Source organism: Camelus dromedarius, chromosome 7 (genome assembly GCF_036321535.1).
Source record: "Camelus dromedarius isolate mCamDro1 chromosome 7, mCamDro1.pat, whole genome shotgun sequence".
NCBI classification, from domain to species: Eukaryota; Metazoa; Chordata; class Mammalia; order Artiodactyla; family Camelidae; genus Camelus; species Camelus dromedarius.
The window spans coordinates 46,813,331-46,835,578 of NC_087442.1; the positions used below are offsets into that span (position 1 = coordinate 46,813,331).

At 40.2% G+C, this 22,248-nt stretch overlaps 1 protein-coding gene across 4 annotated transcripts in view; it reads left to right on the forward strand.

Moving 5' to 3' along the window:
• Positions 1-22,248, forward strand: part of RAPGEF5 (Rap guanine nucleotide exchange factor 5) — a 241,542-nt gene that overhangs the window by 75,515 nt on the left and 143,779 nt on the right. For all 4 annotated transcript variants that reach the window (XM_031455033.2, XM_064487511.1, XM_064487513.1 and 1 more), the window contains exon 6: positions 5,980-6,046. In XM_031455033.2, coding sequence (XP_031310893.1) covers positions 5,980-6,046 — 67 coding nt within the window. The remainder of the gene's footprint in view (positions 1-5,979; positions 6,047-22,248) is intronic.

Below are 22,248 nucleotides of genomic sequence, written 5' to 3' on the forward strand. Positions count from 1 at the left end.
GCAAGAAACCAAACCTACCTTTGATTTTGTATGTTCTCCTAGTTATTTCTCCATCCATCTCATTTGCTTTACAGCCAGAGTTCACGGACCTCAGCATAAAACCAAAACTCTTCAGCAGTAGCAGACAGGCCCTGATTGGTCTGGCCTTGGCCCTTTATCTCTTGCCATTTCCTACTTCCTTTTGCTGGTAATCCTGCTGAGTTCCAGGGCCTCTCCTTTTCCATCAGAACCTCACCTTGGATTCCACTTCTCCCAAAACACCTCTGAATTACTTGTGTTGGCAAAGTATCTTAAAGATGGATTTTGTTCAGCCCACTAAATATTATGTGTTTTTTTTCCCCATATGTGTGTGCTGTGTATCTCCTATTTGTTGGGGGATCATGTTTGAAAGATTCCTGAATAGTTTGTCTTGGTTCTGGTTTATTCCATACCCTAGAATTTCACCAGGCTCTAGTGGGAGTAGTCTGAGGTCCATCCAAAAAGTTGTGTTTTTCTCAGATCCCTCCAAACCAAACAGGGCAGGGGAGGACAGGGAGCGTCAGCCTAGCTTGAGGTGGGAGGTGGTGGACAGGCCTGCCCCCAGTTCCCCAGGAACATCCTCTTCCCATCAGAATTCTGATTGGGATACAGGTGTGTTCCCCACCCTCATAAAGTCCTGATCAAGAATATCTCTGTTTAATGCAAAGGTTGATGTGTAATGTGCATGTAAGAAGCACTCAGAAACAAATAAATGACAGCCCCTGGGATGGCAGTAATAGCAACTTCTATGAAAACTGACTGAGGACACATCTCATATTGCTAGCTTCCTCTGTCACGTGCATGTGCCCAGTGTAGCGCTGGCTCGGTGTGCCTAGAGGTTCGTGTGCGACACCTCGGCTGGATTAGCATGTGCCAGTTATGCACAGTCTGCTCCCCTCCAACCACCAGACTGCAAATGTTTGTCTGTTTTACAGCTGTTGGGTGCACTGAACATTTTCCTGTAGGAACCATTTTGTGTGTGTAGGGGTAGCACTTGGCAGCTAAGTGAATATGCTGTTCAGTATTGAGACAGATAGAGAACTTGGGCATTTTTAAAGTTTCATCAACATACACCGTAAAGTGATATTATTGAGATGATATTTCTGTAAGAAATGCTTCCAGCTTTCCATCATGAAATCCCAGGAAACCCCTTCCACTACTGAAAAGCAAGTAGGGTTTTCCAACTTTATGATGGTATTGGTGCTTTTGAATCTTGAGGTACAGATGTGTTGGTCAAAACCAGATTAAGGAGTGGGGATTTTCTCTTTTGTGTAGGAGATTTATGGTAAGCTTCATTTTTAGAAACTTCATTAGAATAATCTCAAATCCATTATACTGATTCTCATGAAGGCATTTTCACTAAGAGAATTCCGGGAACCCCTTGGCAGGGATATCAGTTAAATCCAAGTGTCTCGAAATTATACTGGACCTGATTGGTATAAAATAGATTCCACTGCCCGGAAAATGGCTCTTATGTGCCACTTCCTAAGGCTTTTATTGGAATTCAACACACTATTTTGCCCTCTCAGAGCTGAGAGTTTGTGTTGGGAGACCTTTTTGGGTGGGGAACTTCCTACTTCTTCTCTGTTTGCAGTATGAATTGTGTAAGTGATTGTCAAAGAATTGGCCAGGCTGGGAACTGTCACCAAGTCTGCACTAATTATTTCTTAGGGAAAACAGATGAGGGGAAAGGTGGGGGTGGTCATTAGTTGCTCTTATTTTATTTAAGATATTTTGAAAGTTACCCACTCTTTGGTATTTGATATAAGAAAGTCATTCATGTTGGATTTTAATGACAAGAAACTCATGGAAAGGAGGGACTTCTGCAGGGAGCTGGGAGGATGATGGAAGAGCTGAGGGAAATAGTTTTTGAGTATAAGCAGGGTCCTTCAGTTGAACTGACCACAGAGAAGAAGCTAACATCTGTAAAGCGGTAGTTAGGGGTGATGGTTTGTAACAGAGCATTCGTTGAAGTTTAAAGCACTCAGTTAATTTATTCAAAAAATATTTATTGAATGTTTCCTGCTGAAGCATTCAATAGTGAGGTTGTGTTCTAAGTGTTGTGAACATAACCATGAACAAAGAAGACAGAAATCTCTACTCCCGTGGAGCCTGTAGTCTAAGGGAAGGACAGATGGTTTCATAAATAAGCAGATTTCTGTTGGTTAACAGTGGAAAACTTATGAAGATAAATAAAGTAGGAAATGAGTGATACAGCAATGAGTCAGTAAAGGCCTCTCCAAGAGGCTGACAGACGTGAAGGACATGAGGGAAGAAGCAGTGTGGCTGTGTGAGGGCAGTGTTCTAGGTTAAGGGGATAGTGCAGGACAAGAGCATTAAGGGGCAAGCAAGAGTGACTGGATTGGAGTAAAGAGAGCCAGGAATGTCAGCCCCTGTAGAGGCTTTGGCTTTATACGGAGGGAGATGGGGAGTCAGTTGAGGATTTTGAGCAGAAGGGGGACATGATGTAACTTACACATTAATAAGACCTCTCTGGCCCCTGGGTCCAGATAAGAGATTTTGTGCCTCTGGTAACACTGGTAGGAGTAGAGGTGGTGAAAAATGGTCCAATGGGAGATAGCCCTTGAAGGAGAGCTAATGGGATTTGGGGGTGGATACGGTGTAGAGTATAAGGAGGAGGGAGGTCAAGAATGATTTCCAACTGGAAGGGTGGAGTTGCCATTCATTAAGTGGGGGAAGACTGTAGGGAGGGCAGTTGTTTGCTTTGTTTTGGTGGGCTTGATAGAATGATGATGTGTCTTATTTGATGGCTAGAGGGACGGGGCAGAGGACCGCAGGCTTTTGCCATCCCTGTGTCCTCACAGGGGTACCCTTAGATATTGCAGACCTCTCAAACTTATAAAGACATCTGCCCTAGATGGCACCAGGACTCGACATTTGCCTTGGGGAGTTCCTGGGTCAGGCATGGGCAAGCAGAGATCTTGAGAAGCAGCTATGAGAATTCATAAGGGGGCGCCTGTTGGGTCAGAGCTTCTTGCTGGCACAAACCCTCAGGGATGGGTCTTCCTTCCTGGGGTCACTTCCTGGGGTCTTCTCTTCCTTATGTCAACTTGTCACTGCCATTGCCTGCTGAGTCCAGCCAGGGTTTCTTTGTTTCCCTTCTCTAACCAGAGCTTCTATCTTCCCCTCTTATTCACTGAGCAGCACGGCCCCCTTTAGTAATAATAGGGAAATATGCAAGTACCATCATAACCAGTATCTGTTGGTTCCAGGACCTCCATGGATACCAAAAATCCATGGATGCTTGAGTCCCTTGTATAAAACAGCATCCTACCTAATACAGCTGATTCTTTTCTTTATTCTCTCTTGCTCCATCTGTTTCATTATCTATATTGACCTGATACATGGGAACTTTGTCTGACTGGGTTGCACTGATGTGTATTTACATCATAAAATAATCAGAATTTACCTCTTTTGTAAAAATACATTTACTGAGGAGAGTCTGGTTTTTCTGGGCCTTTCTGTATCGAGCTGAAGAGAGGCCACAGCAGTGAGGAAGGAAGGAAGGTGGTCGAGTGTTGCCCTTCTCTCTTCCCTCCCCCTTCAAGCTCTCCCACTGTTTGCCTGTCCCCCTGAGTCCTGCTCCCGAGACCCTCCAGTATGCCAGGTGCTGTGCGGGTGCCAGCTGGGGCGGGGGGCCTGGGACTCACCAGCAGAAAGAGTTTCTGGACTCTAGAGCTCTCCTGCAGGTTCTGGAGAAGAGCGGGACCAGCTCCAAGTTGTGGAAGGAGAATCCTGGCCTGTAGAGAAGATCAGGAACAGAAGGAGAACCAGAGACAAGTGGGTTAGAAGGTGGTTAAAACAAGTTGCAGAGGTGAGGGTCTGTCAGTGAGGCTTACGGGGAGGGATCGTAGGAAAGCAGAGCCTGAGAGGACCTGGTGGCTGGGAAGGTGGGGAATGCAGGTGACTGTGAAGCTGAGTTGTGAGAGGCAGAGAGACAAGAGGTAGAACCAGTGAGGACAGGAGACAAGAGGAGTTCAAGTTATATTGAATTTAAGGAGCCTATGAGATCCCCACGTGGGTGAAAATAAAGTTCCTGGAATTGCCACCTAGAGCCACTTTGAAGGCAGACGGAAACAAAAAGTGAGCTCAGGGGAGATTGAGGGACTAGAGAAAGACTTGGGAGTTCTCGGTACAAATTGTGGTGATTGAGGTTATAAAATGAGATGTGGGCTGTGGGATAGCTTTCCAGAGATCCTCACTCCGTCTTTCTTATGCATATTTCCTTAAGAAACTTTTCTGCCAAGGTATGTTTTGTGCTGGAAGAATGATGAAAGTTTCTCTTGCCACAGAGACGAAATTATTTGTTACTAACCTGGCAACGGCTTGGCCATTACTCATCAAATAACCATTATCAGTCATACTCAAGAGCTTCCCTTGGAGTTTTGAGTTCCTTTCAGCAGTTTGCTGAAGACACATTCTTGACAATCGGTGCTAGTGTGAAATGCCTCATGCACGTTAACTAATCTTCCGGGTACCTGCTGGGGTCTAAGAAACCCGAGAGGATGAGACAGCCCGTGCTCCACTCCAGACACAACGAAACATTGAGGCCCTTGTTTGGTGCTCTTGGTCTAATGCCCTTAGCTCCTAATTTCCTCTCAGATCTGTTCCATCGCCTCAGCTTAACCATATATACCTGATTTGGTGGCTTTGGTTATAAAGGGTTGCAAATCTCTTCTCAGTATAACTTCATGTATTATGGAAACCTTGTGAATACCTCATTTTAATAATAAAATTCGTTGTTTGAAATGTTTACTAGCAAGGTAACGTTTCAGATGCTTTGCTGCAAAATGATTATTTGACAGCATGTGCACTGCTTCATACTTGTATCATACAATTCTTATAAAGGCAATAATTTGTAATTCATTGCTCTGATTTGAAGAGTGGGACTTTTTTCCTTTGAAAGAGTTTGATAACATTTACAGAAAAAGGAAGCCAATGTCAGAATTGATCGGACTGGCTTTTCCTTTCATAAGGAGCATCTTCTGAGCTCTCCCATGAGCCAGGAGAAGCCCTCCTGCCCTGCAAGGCCAACGCTCCAGCTGGTCCACTGCAGGTTCTGAGATTGCAATCAATCATTGCTCTGCAGGGCAATTACCACCAATTCCTGCAAGTCCACGGAAGGTGTTGAAAGGAATTGCTTATGGAAATAGATCTGGGAGACAATTACATATACTCAGTGGGCATTAATGAACTGTTTTTTCCCTTTGACCAAGTCAAGGGGAAAAAAAGGAATTTTATAAGATTTAAGTAGATTTTTTATATGTTAGCATATACATTTGTGTGGTGACAGTTTTTTCATGAATTACATTAGAAAGGCGATTTTCCTAAACAAACTGATCTTGTACTGTGAAATATGTTGTATATCTTTTTAGTTATATACTATAGGCATAATTTTCTCATCTGGGCTATGGTCTCATAAAAAGGAGCAAAGTGTTTTTGCCGTTGGATTCCACATAATTTCTATCACCATATTAGGCCTATAATAGACCATTTCATAATAAATCTGTTTTGGCTGAAACTCAAATGTAGTGGAAAATTCATGCTTCATATTTTCAGAATCTGGATTTCACTTTGACTTAGAGGAAATTTCATTACTTAACCACCTGACAGTCGCCATCTACTTATGCTTGGTGCATGCCTGTATTTGTAAATCTGGTGTAGCAGGATTATTCTGTAATGTCATTTGGAGAGCAGTACTCAGTCCTCAAGATTTAATTGATGTGTGGTGAAGAGGTTCTTGTTAATTGATTTTGAAGGAACAGTTGGGGTGCAACAGAGTTGTCTTCCTGTGGCATTATTATCACCTTGTTATTTGCATAAATACTTTCACTAATGTGTTAAACGATAATGCAGTTATTTGCCATGTATTCCCCATAACTTGGTAGATATACTTGAGTAACCAGAACTGAAGAGGACTTTGTTCTTTGTTTTACAAAGGTCTCATCAGAAAATGGAAGACTCAGAAGAAAGCAGCGATGAAATTCTCGCTCGTCTGACGTCTGCGGTAAGGCCATGCAGTTGCTCTGCCCAGGGGTGCAGAAATAATGAGGCTGGGGTCTTTGCAGGGAGGCAGTTTGGGTGGTGGTGTAGAGAGACACTTGCCCTGCGCGTGCTTATCATTGTGGGAGGCCCAAATCAAGGCAAAAGAAGACAATGGCATTAATTTGCTCTACTCTGATGCAACCTCTCCTGCAAGATCATAGAGATTCTGGGTGGAAAGTTCCTGGAACCTTAGCAGAGGCATGATATCTGTTTTTTTTTTTGTTTTTTTTAATATGGAATGACTTAACCTAGGGAAAGTTGTGACCTGCTGCACGAAGGAGAAAAGACTGTATGTTTCATTAGGGAAAAAATATTACCTCAGCCAACAAAGATCAGGCCTTTAGTTTTTAATGTACTGGATTGCAACATTCTAATTATGTTTTTTAAAGCCATTAGTTAGAGTTGGTAATTGATTTGTTACAGAAGACTTACACTCTTCTTCATAGAAAAAGCTGGCCATAGTTGCTAATTATTGAGCTCTGGTTTTTGACAGGCTCTAGCAATCCTATCTCATAAAATCTTTATCCATTGGCTGGGCTTTCTGGAAATTTTTTAGCCTTCCCAAAGATTGTTTAGTTCTTATTTAACTGCATTTAAAAAATGACCGTTGCTGAAAATCACGCTGGATTGGCATATGTATGTGGAATGAAACCAATCTTATATAGTTTCATACACCAAGTCCTGGCATCTGGGCATAGCTTGAAAGTTAAAAGTTGTGTTTCCTACTCTTCTGGAATGTAACTTAGAAAAGTCATTTTTGGCTAAATATAGGGATCAGTGGTATAAAACTTCACATGAAGTGCAGTCTTGACAACATGTTATGAAATAATACTTAACGTGACCTTTGCAGCTTAAAATATTGACCAAAGAGGAATGCCTATTTTGTGCAAAATCGTAATAGCCATCTGTTTAAAAATTACTCACTAAAGACCAAATACTATGTTAAACATTGTGTGTGTGTGAGTGTGTGTGTATATACAGACATACACATTAAACTTTTCAACAACCCTGTGAAATAGGCATGTTATCTGTTTTATACATATGAAACCTTATACAGGTTAAGAAACTTTCCCAAGGCCACCTGTTGAGAAAGGAACAAAGCCAGGATCTAAACTCAGAATTTTCTACTTCATAATCATGTTCTCTTAACTACTGTGCCTCATTTTTTTTTTTTATAATGTGATAGTTATCAGGTAAGTTTCAGAAACGGCAAAGACACGTAAGATGTGGCTCCTACAGCCATACCAGGAAGACAAGCACATCAAAAAATTAACATATAAAATGACTGGCAGTTAAGCACCCCAAATAGTGATGTATAGATAGTAAATCCAAGAACAGTGACAGAAAGCTGCACTGAAGAGGCTGAACTTGAACCAGCACCGAAGGCAGTCAGGATGTGAACAAGTGACAGTCAGGGGAAGGTGCGCTCTAGCTGTGGGGTTTATTGTGTGCAGGCAGAGGAACGGGAGAGTAACAGTGGGAAAACAGTGAGTAGACCCACCTGGTTAGAGAGGAAGGGCCTAATCAAGAAAAGTGAAAGACTTTTGGAACAGCAGATTAACATGGCGATGCAGATGTTTAAGAATGAAGAAGGTGAGTTGGAGATGGGGAGACTGATTGAGAGGCTGATGGAAACCTAGTTTATGGTGGTTTTTGTGGGAACCAAAAGAAAAATGAGTTCAAAAGGAGCACAAAGAATTTTTAAAAATATCAATAGGACTAGGTAGAGGTGGAGGAGTCAGATCATCGAAGTTCTGAACTTGCATGGATGGAAAAGTGATGATACTCTTAGGAAGTTGAGAAAATATGTGGAAGAAGAGAGGATGTATTTTTGGACATACTGAGTTTGAGGAGATAAGAATGTAAAAATATTTGGGAAACACCTGGAGATAAGAATCTGGAACTCAGAAAGATCAGGGCTAAAGTTATGGGAACAAGTTCCAGGTTGTCAGTGGAAGAGTAGAATGGAAGTGGGAGTCTTGGGGAGCACCCACAGCCAGAGGGCAGCCGGGAGATTAGAGGACAGTGCGAGGAAGTGGAAATCCTGAATGGTTTGTACCGTAAGAGTCAAATTCAAGAGAGCCTCTAAAAAGAAGGGACGAACAGCAGTGTTTGCTATATACTGGTTGAGGTAATCTCACTGGAAAAGTTTCCACACTAAAAGACTGAATAAATTGAGGGAAGGTGCTGGAGTAGGAAAGAAAATAAAGGGCAGAGGAGAAAATTTCATTTCCTCAATTGATGGTTGATTGGCCCAGAGTAGTGAGGTTATCTTTGAACTGAGGATGGGGACCTTGGTTCTTAATTCTTGCAACAGTATGACCTTGGCCAAATTGAGTGGTGGTCTAGACTAAGTTGTAAAATTTCTCTGTTCATTGCATAAGCATTTTTGAAGGAACTGTTGTGCTTCACCTCTTCACAATGTAGTTAATCCTGTCGGCAGTGGTAGAGAAACTTTGTTGTCCAGGTGTTGACATCATGCAGGAAGGGAGATGTTTGCATATATCATTCAAGTAACGTTGCTATCTACCATGACCCTTAAATGCATTAGAGGAAAGCAGAAGTGGCAGCTGTGACGCAGAGTTGTGAAAGTGCTCTTCAAAGGCTTGTGTAACTACGGGGCGCTGGCGGCGGGGCAGCAGTTTCCCACAACAGAGTTCACTGTCCTGTGCATTCACCTCTTTTTACTCAAACTTGGAGGTTTTGCCATTTTTAAATAGTTTATTTCTTAGTCTCAGCTTAGGTTCATAAAGAGAAAGGTCCTGTCATCTAAAAAATAATACTTAAAGTTCTATTCGGGGGAAAACACAGTGAGTTTTCATATTAAAGGAACATGAGAAGATAGTATATGTACAGAAATAAAAATGCCTTGATAATTCAGTCAGATTTACAGTTGTTAAGTTTACACAAACACGAACAATAAAAATGTTCTAGCTACGTTTCTGGTGAGTTTCAGGTAGGAGCCTCCCTCCTAAGTGCCTGACAACATCCCAAAACCTAAACAGTAAAACTCTAGGAAGTTTTCAGCTTAAGCAGAAAGGACATGGCTATAGTAGACCCCTTCCATTGTGTAAAGTCTACAGAAACACTGGCATCATTATCTGCAAACAGTCTGGCTTTCTCTGTTGTCCGTGTAGTTTCTACCTTAACATCTTAGCTGCTTTTCTAGTATCTTCTTACCTTACACAGCTTGCTGCCTTGGAAACCTCTTCTTCATTCCCTGTGAGTTTCTGTTAGTCTGATGAAGCCAGCAGGCTAAGAAGGGCCCTTGAATGACATAGTCTACGAGTTCCTGTCCTTGAAGTTCTGAGTCTTTTTTTTAGTTTTAAATACGAATTTTTCCAGTGTACATGACAAAAAGTGTTCAGTATCAATGACATGGCTTTTATGTATTTGTATTACAATCCAGGGTAAACTAGGCATTGGGAAGAGTTGACAGCGAATGAAGTACTGCTTTCAAAGTCATAGTTCTTAGGAAGTAAATTTAGGAAATAAGCTAAACTTTGATGCATTTTAAAGAACTGAGAAAGTACTTGGGAAGCATCCAAAGACAGGAAGTGGAAATACGGACATTCTAAAATAGGAGGTGAAAACTGGTTCCGGACTTCTGTCTCATGCTTACTTACAATCAACATCCTAAACAAACCATGTTAGGCTATTTCTGTTACTTCAGGCTAACTTTTCATGATGAAGGTCATAGAGATAAGAAAACACAAACATCTGAGTGAAGTTTGTGATTTTTAGTCACACAGTTTAGCTGTTAAACCACTGCGGTGTTGTGAGTTAGGCTAAGTTGTGAATTTTACATATTAGATGCCTGTTTGATAGCATGGTTACATGGGTGGTGTTTATAAAAGGACAGAAGGGGCATGTGGTGTGGTCCTCTGTGCTGCCTGGCCCAGGGAAATCAACCATCACTCAGATGGTAAAAGAGAACAGTGTTGAGTGTTGGCAATAAATCAGTACCCTGGTGGTGGTAGTGGCGAAGAGTTAGTGGACATGTCTTGAGAGATGAATTCAAATGACAAATCAAGTGTACAGAATTTAGGAAGAGAGGTCAGTGAGGATGAGAACAGAGTCTAATTTAAGTCTGGGACTATTTAACTAGACACTCTTACACCCTCATATTCTTTATCAGTGCTGATATAGTTAATTTTCATCAGTCCAAATTTCTCTGTTACAGCTTCTTTTCTCCCAGTTGCTCATTTTCTTCAGTTCATCCAACTTCAATGAGGAACCTCTGTGTTGGATGCTTCTGAGTGTTATTTTTTAAATTCCTTCTCATGGAGTCTTAAGAGACTCTGAGAAATACCACTGAGCTTAAAAAAATCAAACCCAAATTATACACGAAGGTGACTGCCGTAAGTTCTTGAAGATCTTGAAGCAGGACCAGCCCCAAGAAGCAGACAGCCACATTAGGATATATAACATTTGGTGAAAATGTTAGAGGAAAAGAAATCTGCTATGGAACTCCCTTTTGCACCTCTCTAGGGAAAAAGAGGTGATTATAACTAATTGCAGCAGGTTGTCAGCTTCACAAAAACGTTTTTCCCTGCTCAGTGACCAGAAATTGTGACGTGACTCCACCAGTTTTCACATCAGCTGTGAGCTCATCCTCTTGTGTGTTCTAGCATTCTTTCTAGTGAAAGTCGTCGTCTCACTTTTTCCCTGTTTGGGATCCTGCTTTACAGGATCTGATTTTATTCTCATTAACTAAGGCCTGTTCTTAACTTGGGCCTCTGATTCTTCTCCCATGTCATCTTTTCCTTAGATAGAGTTCTCTTGGGAAATACTTCTGACAGAGGCATAAGGAACTGGGTCTTCATGAATAACCCTTTGTCTTGTGTCACCAAAAGCATGACACTAGGAAACTCAAAGACCCAAACTTTACAAGATTCTCTGTCTTGTCAGCTCTCTCATTCCTCTCATGTTACCTGTTCTCATATTTTGCTTCCACTCGTTTAAAACTCCTCTCCTTTGCCATATGTAATCGTGCACTTGAAACTTGAGCCATTTTCCTGAAGGTGTGTCTTCCTCAGGACTCTGTCTACACCCTTTCTGGGTCAGGAAACATATAAAGTGGCTGGGATTCCTTTAGTTGGTCCTTCTTGATGAATCCACAAGTTGGGTGGGATACATTGCAGAAACTCCTTTTTGAGCAGTAGTATCTGAAGATAAGGTGACAGCTTTTTTGATTGTAAACATTCCCATTGGTACTGGTTCAGGAAGCAGAAATAGCATAGGATTTGACCAGTCTTTAAAAAGTTATTATTTTGGAGACTTATCCAGAGACTGTTTGTCAAGTTAGTAAGGTCCATAAATGATCTTAAGGTGATGAAAGTAGGGAGAATCTGCCACAGTGAGTACATGATGAGACACTTCAGTGATGCTTTTTTATCACATTTAGAAATATGTTTTTCTAAAACGCTAAAATACTTCCATTCACCCTTTTTGCTGGCTATCTGCCTCTTCCTTTCTGGGGAACGGAGAAGCAGGGTATTGTTAGTCTCCCTTTTCTAAGTCCACCACAGACCTGAATGGGCATGTTTGTTCAGAGAATAAAAGTAAGTTACTCCCTCAGGGAGTGACTAACCCTCTGTCTGGCTGCACCAAGATCATGAACATCTTGTTACCTTATAGTTCTTATCTGAAAGGAACGTAAAATTCCTACTTGGAATCCTTAGCCTGCCTCCAGCTCTTCCAGTGGCTTAAGAGCTACTCTGTGATTTGGAGAAAGGCCAGGTAGATTAGGTTTCGAGAGGAAGTGTCAAGTGAGGCCCTAGAAGACAGATCTGGTGTCAAGGAGCATTAGGAAGGCAGCAGAGGTTCTGTAGCCCATTTCTGGGGTGGCTGCCCTTGTGCTGGTTGTTTATAGGAGCCCTGGGGCTTGTTGGTGCCTACCTCATTGTGCTTTAGAGCTGCCCTCAACAGCTGCCAGCGTGTTTAGGGAGGCCCTGGCTGTGGATTTATAGGTCTCCAGCCAGGACCTACCAGGAGAGCTGGTGAAAGCTCGTTCCATTTCCCTGAGGTAGGGTCTCACAGAGACAAGTCACAGGCCCATGACTGTGAATACGTGAACAGATGGCCGAATGGTATTTTTCTATCCTTTGTCAATTAAAAAAAATGTTTTATATGTTCTGTGTCAATTACATATCAAAGTGATTTTCTTCATCCTGGGAATAGATCCCTAAATACCAAAAGGTACAGATGTGCACACACACAACTTTTAAAAATTAAGTTATTGTCTCTATAGCCAAAGAAACCATGTGCACATGCCCAAGTCACGTGGTATCCTGATTTAACTCTAGCCTTGTGAAGTCGGTTTTGGTGAACAGCATAATACGTGGTGTTTTGCCTACTAAAATGAGCCCAGTGTGAGGACATTTATTTAAAAGCATCAGTTTGGAAAGATGTCAGTGCATACATAGAACCCATTCAAGGATAAAACATGTCTTAATGAATCCCTTGTCAATAGGGGAATAAATGTAAGTGTGTGTGTGTGTGTGTGTGTGTGTATGTGTGTGTATGTACATTTACAAGTACATTATGGTATTTGGGTGTCTGTTCCCAAGATGATGATAATACAATACAAAACAGACATTTTTAATTGATAAGGAATAGAAATATACCATTTAGCTGTCAATTTGTATATTAACAATGATGGGCCTGGGAAGTGTTACTGTGAAATCCTATCTGAGGGAAGTGGAAGGAGCTTTGAAAGGATGGTCCGTGAACATTTCACATTGGATTATTTCTTTGTGCATTTATTTAAAATAGAACTTATAGCTGCTTAGATGAAATGTAATGTTGCGTACTTAACTCAATGTTACAGCTTTAAATAGTATGTCCATATGTGAAACAGGCCCAGGAGGCATATAAAAAAGTGAAAATTACTTGAGTTTTTGGTGGTGATGGAATAAAGTAGATTTTAAATTAGTTTGTTATTTTATATTACTGTAAAAATCAGAATATAAGGAAATGTTATGTGGATACTGGGTAGAAATAAGGTAAACTCTATTCTTATATTTGTTAAGTGTCAAAATGATGGTGAATCTGGTAGTGAGTTGTCATTACCATGGATTATACTTTGATATTTTTAAAAATTTATCTGACACTTGGATTGTTTAACTTGAACATAAAGCTTTATAATTTAAAAAATTCCAGAATAAAAAAGATACCCATAATGAAACCACTTAGAAATAAGTCAGTATTAACACTTAAGTGTTTATTACTTTCTAGGTTATTTTTCCTGTGTGTATATTTTTTTGTAAAATATGTTTAAAAAATGACCTTTTTATTTTGCGGTATGTACTTTTCACTTAATATACTTTCAGTGACTACAGTACCTCCTATGGTATTCATAGTGGTTCTGTAGTACCCCATTCCATGGATTTATCATCCCCTTATTTTTGAATGTTGTAGTTATTTTCAATCTTTTGCTAGATAAACAGCACAGAGATGAACTTCTGTGGGGGGAAATTGTTGAGGGAACTTGCTTGCAGATGTTAATTTATTAGCCTTTTGTTGAATTAAGAAGACCAAGTGAGATATGGGTGAAAGGCTAAGAATGGCAGCTGTTTGTTGAGTTCTTACCTTGTGCAAGTGTTTCACGCACTATCACATTTCAGCCTCACAGAGCATAGTGTATTGTCATTTGTAGTAGAGGTGAAGCATTTGAGACAGGAAGTATTAATTGAGTCCACATTCATTGAAAATAACAATTTAGGGTTCAAAAAGCAATTTTCTACATTGTTTTCTCTTAAAGTACTTCATAGTTACTGAATAGATGGGGTTTGGGATTTGGCTGTAGAATTCCTTTCTTATTTGAAGAAATTTTACAAAATGAGACCTATGAAGTTTTGTTAAACAGCTTTTTGATTTTTAACCTGTTAGGAATCTTTAAATACTGTGAACATGGCTACGTGGTTTAGCAATTTAGAAATTTATTCAGACTGTTTCTCAAGCCTTTCGTTTCCATTGTGTGAACTCAGAGATGTTCTGGTAACGATTTTATAGCAGGTGAATCATGTTCCAGGACTAGACTCTATTAGCACATTACTATGAAACCCTAAAAAGGTGTTGAGGGCTAGTTTTTCCGGAAGGCTCTGAGGAGCTGTGTTACCATTCTGTGGTAGGTAGAATGGCCCCAAAGGTGAATGCACTACTTGGCACCTGTGAACGTTACAGTCATAGTAAAAGGTACTTTGCAGATAAAACTAAGACTACAGACCTGTATTGTAGGCCTGGACCCAGTCTAACACTATGAGCTTTAAAACAAAGACTTTGCTCTGGTGGGGGACAAGGAGAAATGGCAGAGGAGAGGATAAGGAAGTATTCCAAGCGTGAGAAGGATTCAGCATGGTGTCGCTGGCTCTGAGCAGTAGGAGCCCACGTGCAAGGACCAGAGAGAGGCCTCTAGGAGCTAAGGGCAGGTTCCAGGGGAAAACGAGCAAGGAAATGATTACCCCAGTCCTACAGATGCAAGAATCAGATTCTGCCAACAGCCTGGGGGCACTTGGAAGCATGTTGTCCCCCAAAGCCTCCATTTGGAACACAGACCTGCCCATACCTTGATTTTTGCCTCGTGAGTCTCTAAGCAGAGAATCCAGTCGAGCCATGTTGTCCCTGGACTTAGGGAGATGTGAGATGATAAATGAATGTCCTTTTAAGCCACTAAGTTGGTAGTAATTTGCTATGGCAGAAATAGGAAATTAATACACATTTCTTGTTGAATACAAACTCACAATCCCTTGACTCTTTAAACAGCAGTTACCTCTCAGATGTCAAAAGCTGCCAGGCCACAGCTAGTTGATTGATCCTTCTGACATTTCAAAGTGAATTTCTAAAACTAAAGTCTGTCTTTCCTACATCTGTAAAAGCTTTGGAATTCTGTGGAAATCGAAAAGCTTATTTTTAAAGTAAACTCTGGAAATAGAAGCACTGTGGGCACTGTTCCCAGCTTCTCCATGAAACATATCAGTCCCTTCTGTGCTAGTTGCAACACAGGAGCCATGTAGGTAGAATATTATAAGCAGAATCAATACTAGTGGTCAAGGAGTTTATGATTAGGTGGGAAGAAGGGGCTCAAACATATGAAATGCAAAAGTAGCTAAGGATTAGACTGTCCTTCTGTTATAACTTACTGTTAAGCTTGACTGTATTACTTACAATAATGTGATGACGGTGATGATAGCTAACACTCAGACAGCACTTACTGTTTCAGGGACCATTCCAGACACTTTATAGGTACTAACTCATTTAATTCTCATCACAGTCCCATGCTGTGGAGCGGGGAGCAGTGACTCCACCCCAACAACCAGAATCCGAGAGTTTCGCTCAAGGTTGGCATAAAATAAGTGGAGGTTTCCTATTCCCGTCTTAGGCTTTTATTAGATCTTGGGTTCTGAATCTCATTCTTCCAGGAAGCCTCCCATGTTAGCTGTTCTTGTAGATAGACTTTCTAGTTGAAAAGGGTCTTAGTTGATCTGGGGTTCATCCTAATGCAAGAGTTCCTCATGTACCATCCCTACAAGGCTCAGTGGGAACTGACCCTACAGATAGGAGCTCCTTACCATAGAAGATTTCTAGCACGTCTATATACTGTTGCTGCAGTTCAGAACTTTACCTCCAGAAAGCTCAGTGATTGAGAAAAGGCGTATAAGGAATGACATGTAATGTGAAATAAAAAATGTACTAAGACATGAGTTTATAAATTATATTATGCCTTTAAAGATATTTTGTTAAGTAAACTGTATCATATAAATCTTGAAGAATCATTTAAATATGGCATAGAGTGAAAATACTCTGGTCTTAACAGAACATGGAAAAAATAACTTGAGACATAAAAAAATTTTTTAAAATGATGTAAATATAACCAATGTTTTATTTCATCATTATAGCAAAACTCAGAATGTCCAATATATAGTCATTTCTTTAAAATGCATTTCATATATATGAACTTTTTATTTGTCAAGAAATTCATGTTGATTGATCAGCAGTTAGGGCTTTGGGGAAATCACTAGATCAAGAGTTATAAGAGCAGCTTTGAAGACTGAAGGAGCAGGTACACCTGCTCTTTTGAAAAGATGTCAGTGTCATTTGCCTGCTCTTTTCAGATTTCATTCGGACGGTACACTTGTAGCTGCTTCTGTTCTTTGTGCCATGAAATTTATGAGATTCCCACAATAAGAAACGGCCTCCAACAGTTATTTTTCATCTGTTTGTTAAGATTTGCACTACCCCTGGCTCTGCTGGGTAGATTAGATGGCTCTAACATCACCAGCTGTTCAGCTGCAGGCTGACAGATATTGCCTCCCCTGGGAGGCTCACACTTGTTCTCTTTTGATAGTGGATGATTTGGAAAGGAGGCATTCATAAAACAAATCTTCAGAACTAATCCTTGATCTGGTTGCTTCTGATATTTACCTTCCCATATAAAGCATCTTCTACTGAACCTCACATAGTAGACCATGTCCACTGTGGGTAGCTCTGATTATTTGAAAGTTCATAGAGCTCAGATGGGCCTTTTTGCAACTTCTCTCTATTGGTCTGAATTTTACCCTCAACCTTTCAAATACTTGAAGGTAATAATCACACTCCCCCGCTAAGTCTTCTCTTCTCAGCAGCAACTGCAAACAATTCACTTGCATTCTTGATCACAAATATGTGTACCAGGAGTGGTACCAGGAGTCAGGGTAGAATGATGAATAAAGGAGTCCATTTCAGTGGGCTTATAATCTACTATTGGAGACCCCCAGCTAAAGAAGAGATTTCACTAGCATGTGATAATGCCATAATTGAGGTAAGTATAGAAGCTATTGGAGTATAAACAGGGAGGACTTTGCTTGGTTGGGGAAGTGGGGGCACTCGAGAGAAGGTGGCAACTAGATTGGGACCTGAGGGACATGTAAGTGACAACCACACAAACGGGAGGTGGAGAGGCATATTCCAGACAACAGAGCATGTCAAAGTCTCAGAGCAAAGAAAAGGTCATGGCCCATTCAGAAAATTGCAAGTTTTTTATTTTAAAGGCTGGAGCATGGATTTTTTTTTTTAAACATGGATTTTAAGATGAGATATGGAAATAGATGATACCAAAGACCAGATGAAAAGAGCACTTTGTGGGCAATATTAGACATTGTACTCTGTTATGGTGTCGTGGAAAGTCTGCAGAGTTTTTTTTAGCAAGAGTTGGGATATCTTAAGATGTGTATTTTTTTGTTGGTTAAAGAATGATGTAGTATAAAGAGAGAGAAATTTGAGACAGCAGTCTGAGTTGGGAGAAGATGGTGAGTGAGCTAAGTCAAGGATACCCCACTTTTTGGCTTGAGACCTCGGGTACATGGTGGTACCATTCTCTGACTGGGTAGATGGGACAAGGAGCAGAGTTATGGGGTGGAGAGAGATGGGAAGATAGTGACTTTACTTTTTGGAAATGTTGAGTTTGAGCTACTAGTGGGACATATAGGTCCTGGAGATGGATGGATAGGGGGCTTTAGGGCCCTGAAGATACAGATGTAATTGAAGCCCTGTAAGTAAATGAGATTGCCCAGAGAGTATGAACAGAAAGAGAGGAAGGTCTAGAGGGCTGAGGATAGATTACTGAGGATCATCAAAACTTAAAGGTAGAGGAAAGGGGAGCCTTGGGAGAAGAGAAGTAGCAGCCAGAGAGAAAAGGGAAAAGCCTGGAGCATATGGTGTCATGGAATCCCAGTGGTTAAGAAGAAGAGAATGGGTAACATGCCAAGCCCTGCAGAGATGAGGTAAATGAAGACTGCTCCATCCATTGCATTTACTGCAGGGAGGTGACTACCCTCTGGTGGTCCTCTTGTGGATACTCTTGATTCTTCATGAACCAAAACAAATGGTACTTCAAACCGGATATAAATCAGATGTTGATCTCACTGGAGTCCATCATTTTTTGGTGACCTGAATGTTATTCTAGTGATATTCCTAAAAACATTGTTATGCATTCTAACTTCATTTTCATTATTAACTTATACCATACTTACAATAATCAGCTAAAAATAATCACATCTTTTTAGTGTGGACCTCTATAATAGTAGATTATACATGTGTAACAGACTTAAATAACAGACATTAAAAACCTAAGTGTAGGATTTTATTCCACTTTATCTTGTAGTTCAGGCCACTTCTATATATGTATTAGTCTTTGAATGGTCAGCTATTATCTAAGTTATAATAAAATTAATAGGCATATTTGTATGTATTCAACAAAGTCTATATGAGATTTTTAAAATACCCCTAATAGCCTTGAAATAGATGAGTGAGCATAAGCTTATTTAATCATCCCCACATGCTTAGCAAATGCATCTTTGATGTGGTGAGAGCAATTACTGGGAAGACAACTAACTATTTGTTAAATAAACTATTAGGTGGACAACAGTAGGGTCTAGACAGGTAAGTAACTTTGTAAATTTTCAAATTATTGGTTGACATTAACAGGTAATCACAATATTATCCATGTGTCAGACTTGTGGCAATTTTATCTCTTGAGAACAAAACAGTGAACTTGGAAATAGGAAGACAGGCCTCTGAGGAACAAAGAAAATTGTTACTTAGTCCATAGGTATTTCTTCATAGGGCAGAAGTCCAGCCAGCATCACTGCTCAGTATGTATCTTGTCTAAAAGTATGCTACTGACTTTAAGAAGCATATGTATTTATTTTTCTAGAATTCTTAAAAGTTCATACTAGCTTAAGATCTTACAGTGGTTTAAAAGCGAGTATGTTTGGGAATAAAACAGGGAAGAGTATTGGATTATGTTTCTTCTTACATTTAATTTATGAAATTGAGAAATGGGTTTTTTGTTTTAAAAACATTTCTACTGATATCAAAATTTAAGTGTTTCTAACATTAGTAGATTTACTAAAAACCTGTAGGAAATCTGAATTCATGATTCTATTTAAAACTGGTTTGTAAGGATGACCTCTTGGTTAGCTGAGAGTTTGCCACTATTGGTTGATCCTCCCCAAATGACTTTAATTTCATGTCTAGCTTCACACTTGGTTTTCAAGGGCCTCTTCCTCCAGGAAGCCTGCCATGTCTTCTCAGTTAATCTGTCCCACAGACGTGATCCCTGGCACACAGGGTTTGCATTTAGCACTTTCTGTTGCCTCGTTGATGCAAAACAGCTTGGTGAATGTTCAGAGTATGAGGCCAAAGGCACTATTAAAGTGTCAGAGAAAAAATACAGAATGCTGGAAATAAGACTGGCTCTGATTCTTGTTGAATTTCAGGGCTGTTTTGTGCACAACCCTGCTGGTTATTGAAGAAAGAAAGCCAAAACATTTTAATGTTTTAATACATTTCAAAATTTCTGGTGGGTACCCAGGGGAGAGGGAAAAATTTGAGATATGTTTTATCAGTCTCTTAATTACCCTCTATTTAGATAGTCAAAAGAGCAAATATACCCTAAGCTACAGACATGTTTTGCATTGTATAGTTCTTTTTATATTGAGCAAACTATGTTTTTAAGTTTAAGCTTCTTAAAAAGCTCCCTTTCAATTTTCCTTGTGCTTGAGTAGATCGTGTCTGTCAAACTGCTGATGTGATAACTGAATCTTATCATTTGATTGGATTATAGCATAGTTTTAATGCCTAAAACACAGTGAAGGCCATGTTACTTTACAAAGAAATTAAACTGGAGGAGAACAAAGCAAAAAGTAAAGATGGATTGTGAGTTGAAATGATTACAAGATTACAAGGTTGAGCCTTGGGAATACTACGATGTCTTATTAAATAGAGCAGTGATTCTCAGCCCTGGATACAATAGAATCGCTTAGGGAACTTTGAAACAACAGCAGCAAATACTGATGGCTGGACCTCTCCCCCCGGAGATTCTGATTTAGCTGGGGCCTGAGTGGCAGTAGTTTTTTTTCTTTTAAAGCTGCCCGGGTGGTTCTAGTGTACAGTCAGGTTCAAAATAGATGAAAATCCAAGCTGTACAAAGAAAGCATTTCTTAGTAGACAAAACATAGTGGCTGCATAGCTATTTGATAAGAGGAAGCATGAGAAAAAGATGGAGAGAAACTTTTAGCGTAAAATTGGTAGAGGTTTACAATCCGATATTCACAGCTCTGAAATACAAAAGCTCTGAGAAACAGAAGTTTTTCATAACTTAACCTGGTGACAAAATCTAACCTAAACTGAACATATTTAGTGGGAAATCCTGAGGCTTTTCCTGGTCTGTCTTTATCTCATTTGATATGAATGATTATACATTTCATTGCAGAAGTATTAATGTGTCTGATTTCTGATTACAAGTTACTGCCCTAGACCTCACTAGGGTATGATATAGATAGGGTGCCTTTCTGAACTGTCTAAAACAGTGAATCCTGGAATACACCTTGTTTCAGGGGTTTCAGATCATTGGAGGGAAGGCTTGTAAAAGGGAAGGCCAATGTGATAATGTACTTCCTGTCAGGTTCATAACAATGCGTCTCTTCTGATTACCCAGGCAGTGGTTTAGCACCCGCATTAAATACAAATAATGGCAAATATCAGAACATGGCTCTTGGCTCCTTCTGTATACGTTTTTTGAGCCTGCTTTGAGAAGAGGGTTCCATTTTTGTCATGGTGAGAGAAACTTACGTTAACCAGCAACACAGATAGAGTAGGAAAATAATCATCTGTAAAAGACTTTTCAGCAAAACAAACTACCTCCAAACTTAATGGTTTGAAACAATACATTTATTACCTTAAATGGTTCTCGACTGTTAAGAATTCAGGAGCATCTTAGCTAGATGGGTTTTGCTCAGGGTCCACAGGAAGTTGATACCAAAATGTGGGCCAGGATTTCAGACATCTGAAGACTTGACTGGTGCCTGAGTGTTATATTTCCTTATCAGTGCCAACAGGTCCCTTATTAGTGCTTAAAGAACATTCTAGTCTCTGTTTCTGCAGTTTTTCAGAGTTTTAGTTTACAGTATAAACCTAACAATTATTTGCTAAGGGATGCTTTAAGTTCTGATATGTTCTGAAGATTTCTGCTGGGAGTCGCTTATTAGCGGGGAAATACCTTCTCTTTGGATTTTCACTCTCCTCCCTCCGGCAGCTTTTTCTCTCCCCTGGGTTCTGTCTATATTCTCTGAAGGTTGCCTCTGCATCTGCCTCCTGTGGGTCAGTGAATGAGTGTTGATGGCTGGATAATGTGATGAAAAGACGGCCACCTCAATGGAGCTTCTGTCCAGAACACAGGCGTTATTCACAATTGAAAATGATGAGTTAAATGATTGCTAGCATGTTGGGGGAAAAAAGTGCTGGGAAGATGCTATAGAAGCCTACAATGGGATCTTACCCAGTTTGTGTTTTGCTTGATAAGTGCTTTCCCCTTTGTGTTTTGACTACCCTTGGGGTTTTTGTCAAAAACCTTTTCCCTCCTGGGGCAGAGACATGGAAGCTATTCTGTACCCCACCCCATTATATAACCTGTCCACCCTCCCTGACTGCAGATGTTCAAGGGATGTAGTGTAGTACAGTAGAGTAATCTCGTGTACTGTACGTGAAAAAGAAAGAAAAGAGGAAAAAAACAGAAAAAGCTTAGGTTCCTTCTAAATTTAACTTTGAAGTTCTTGTCTTCCTCACTGCCCATCCCTCATCTTCTTGGCTCCCCAAAAATGCTCTGTTGGTTTCTTGCTCATCCCTTCTCTCCCTTTCTTTCTCCACCAAATCTTTGTAAAGATGTAGTTTTATACAGTGTTGGGAATAGGACACTTTCCTTTTCTGAGCTATTTCTATTTTGAGCCTGTTTTTAATTTGAGGAGGAAAGACTGAAGAGCTCATGAAGAGAATTTCAGGTGTGGAGAACTGAAAAGAGGAGAGTGGAGAAGACAGTTTTTGGTCCCCTGTAAGCAAATTAAGTGATCCACCTTATGCATCGTTTTCCATCTCTGCTTTCTTCCTGTCTGAACCGCAGTGGAGTCTTCCGAGGGAGCACATAAAATTGAAAAGGCATTAACAGGGTCCCAGTGAGTGTTTATAATCTGCATCTTTGTCCACCTCTAAATATTTGTAACACTGTGACCAAGGAGACTCCTGAAAAGAGATGGTGGTACTACGATAAAACTTATAAACAATTTCAAATAAATTATGCACTAATTTATATTTTATTTTGTTGCTGTTTTATTACTACACACAAAGTTT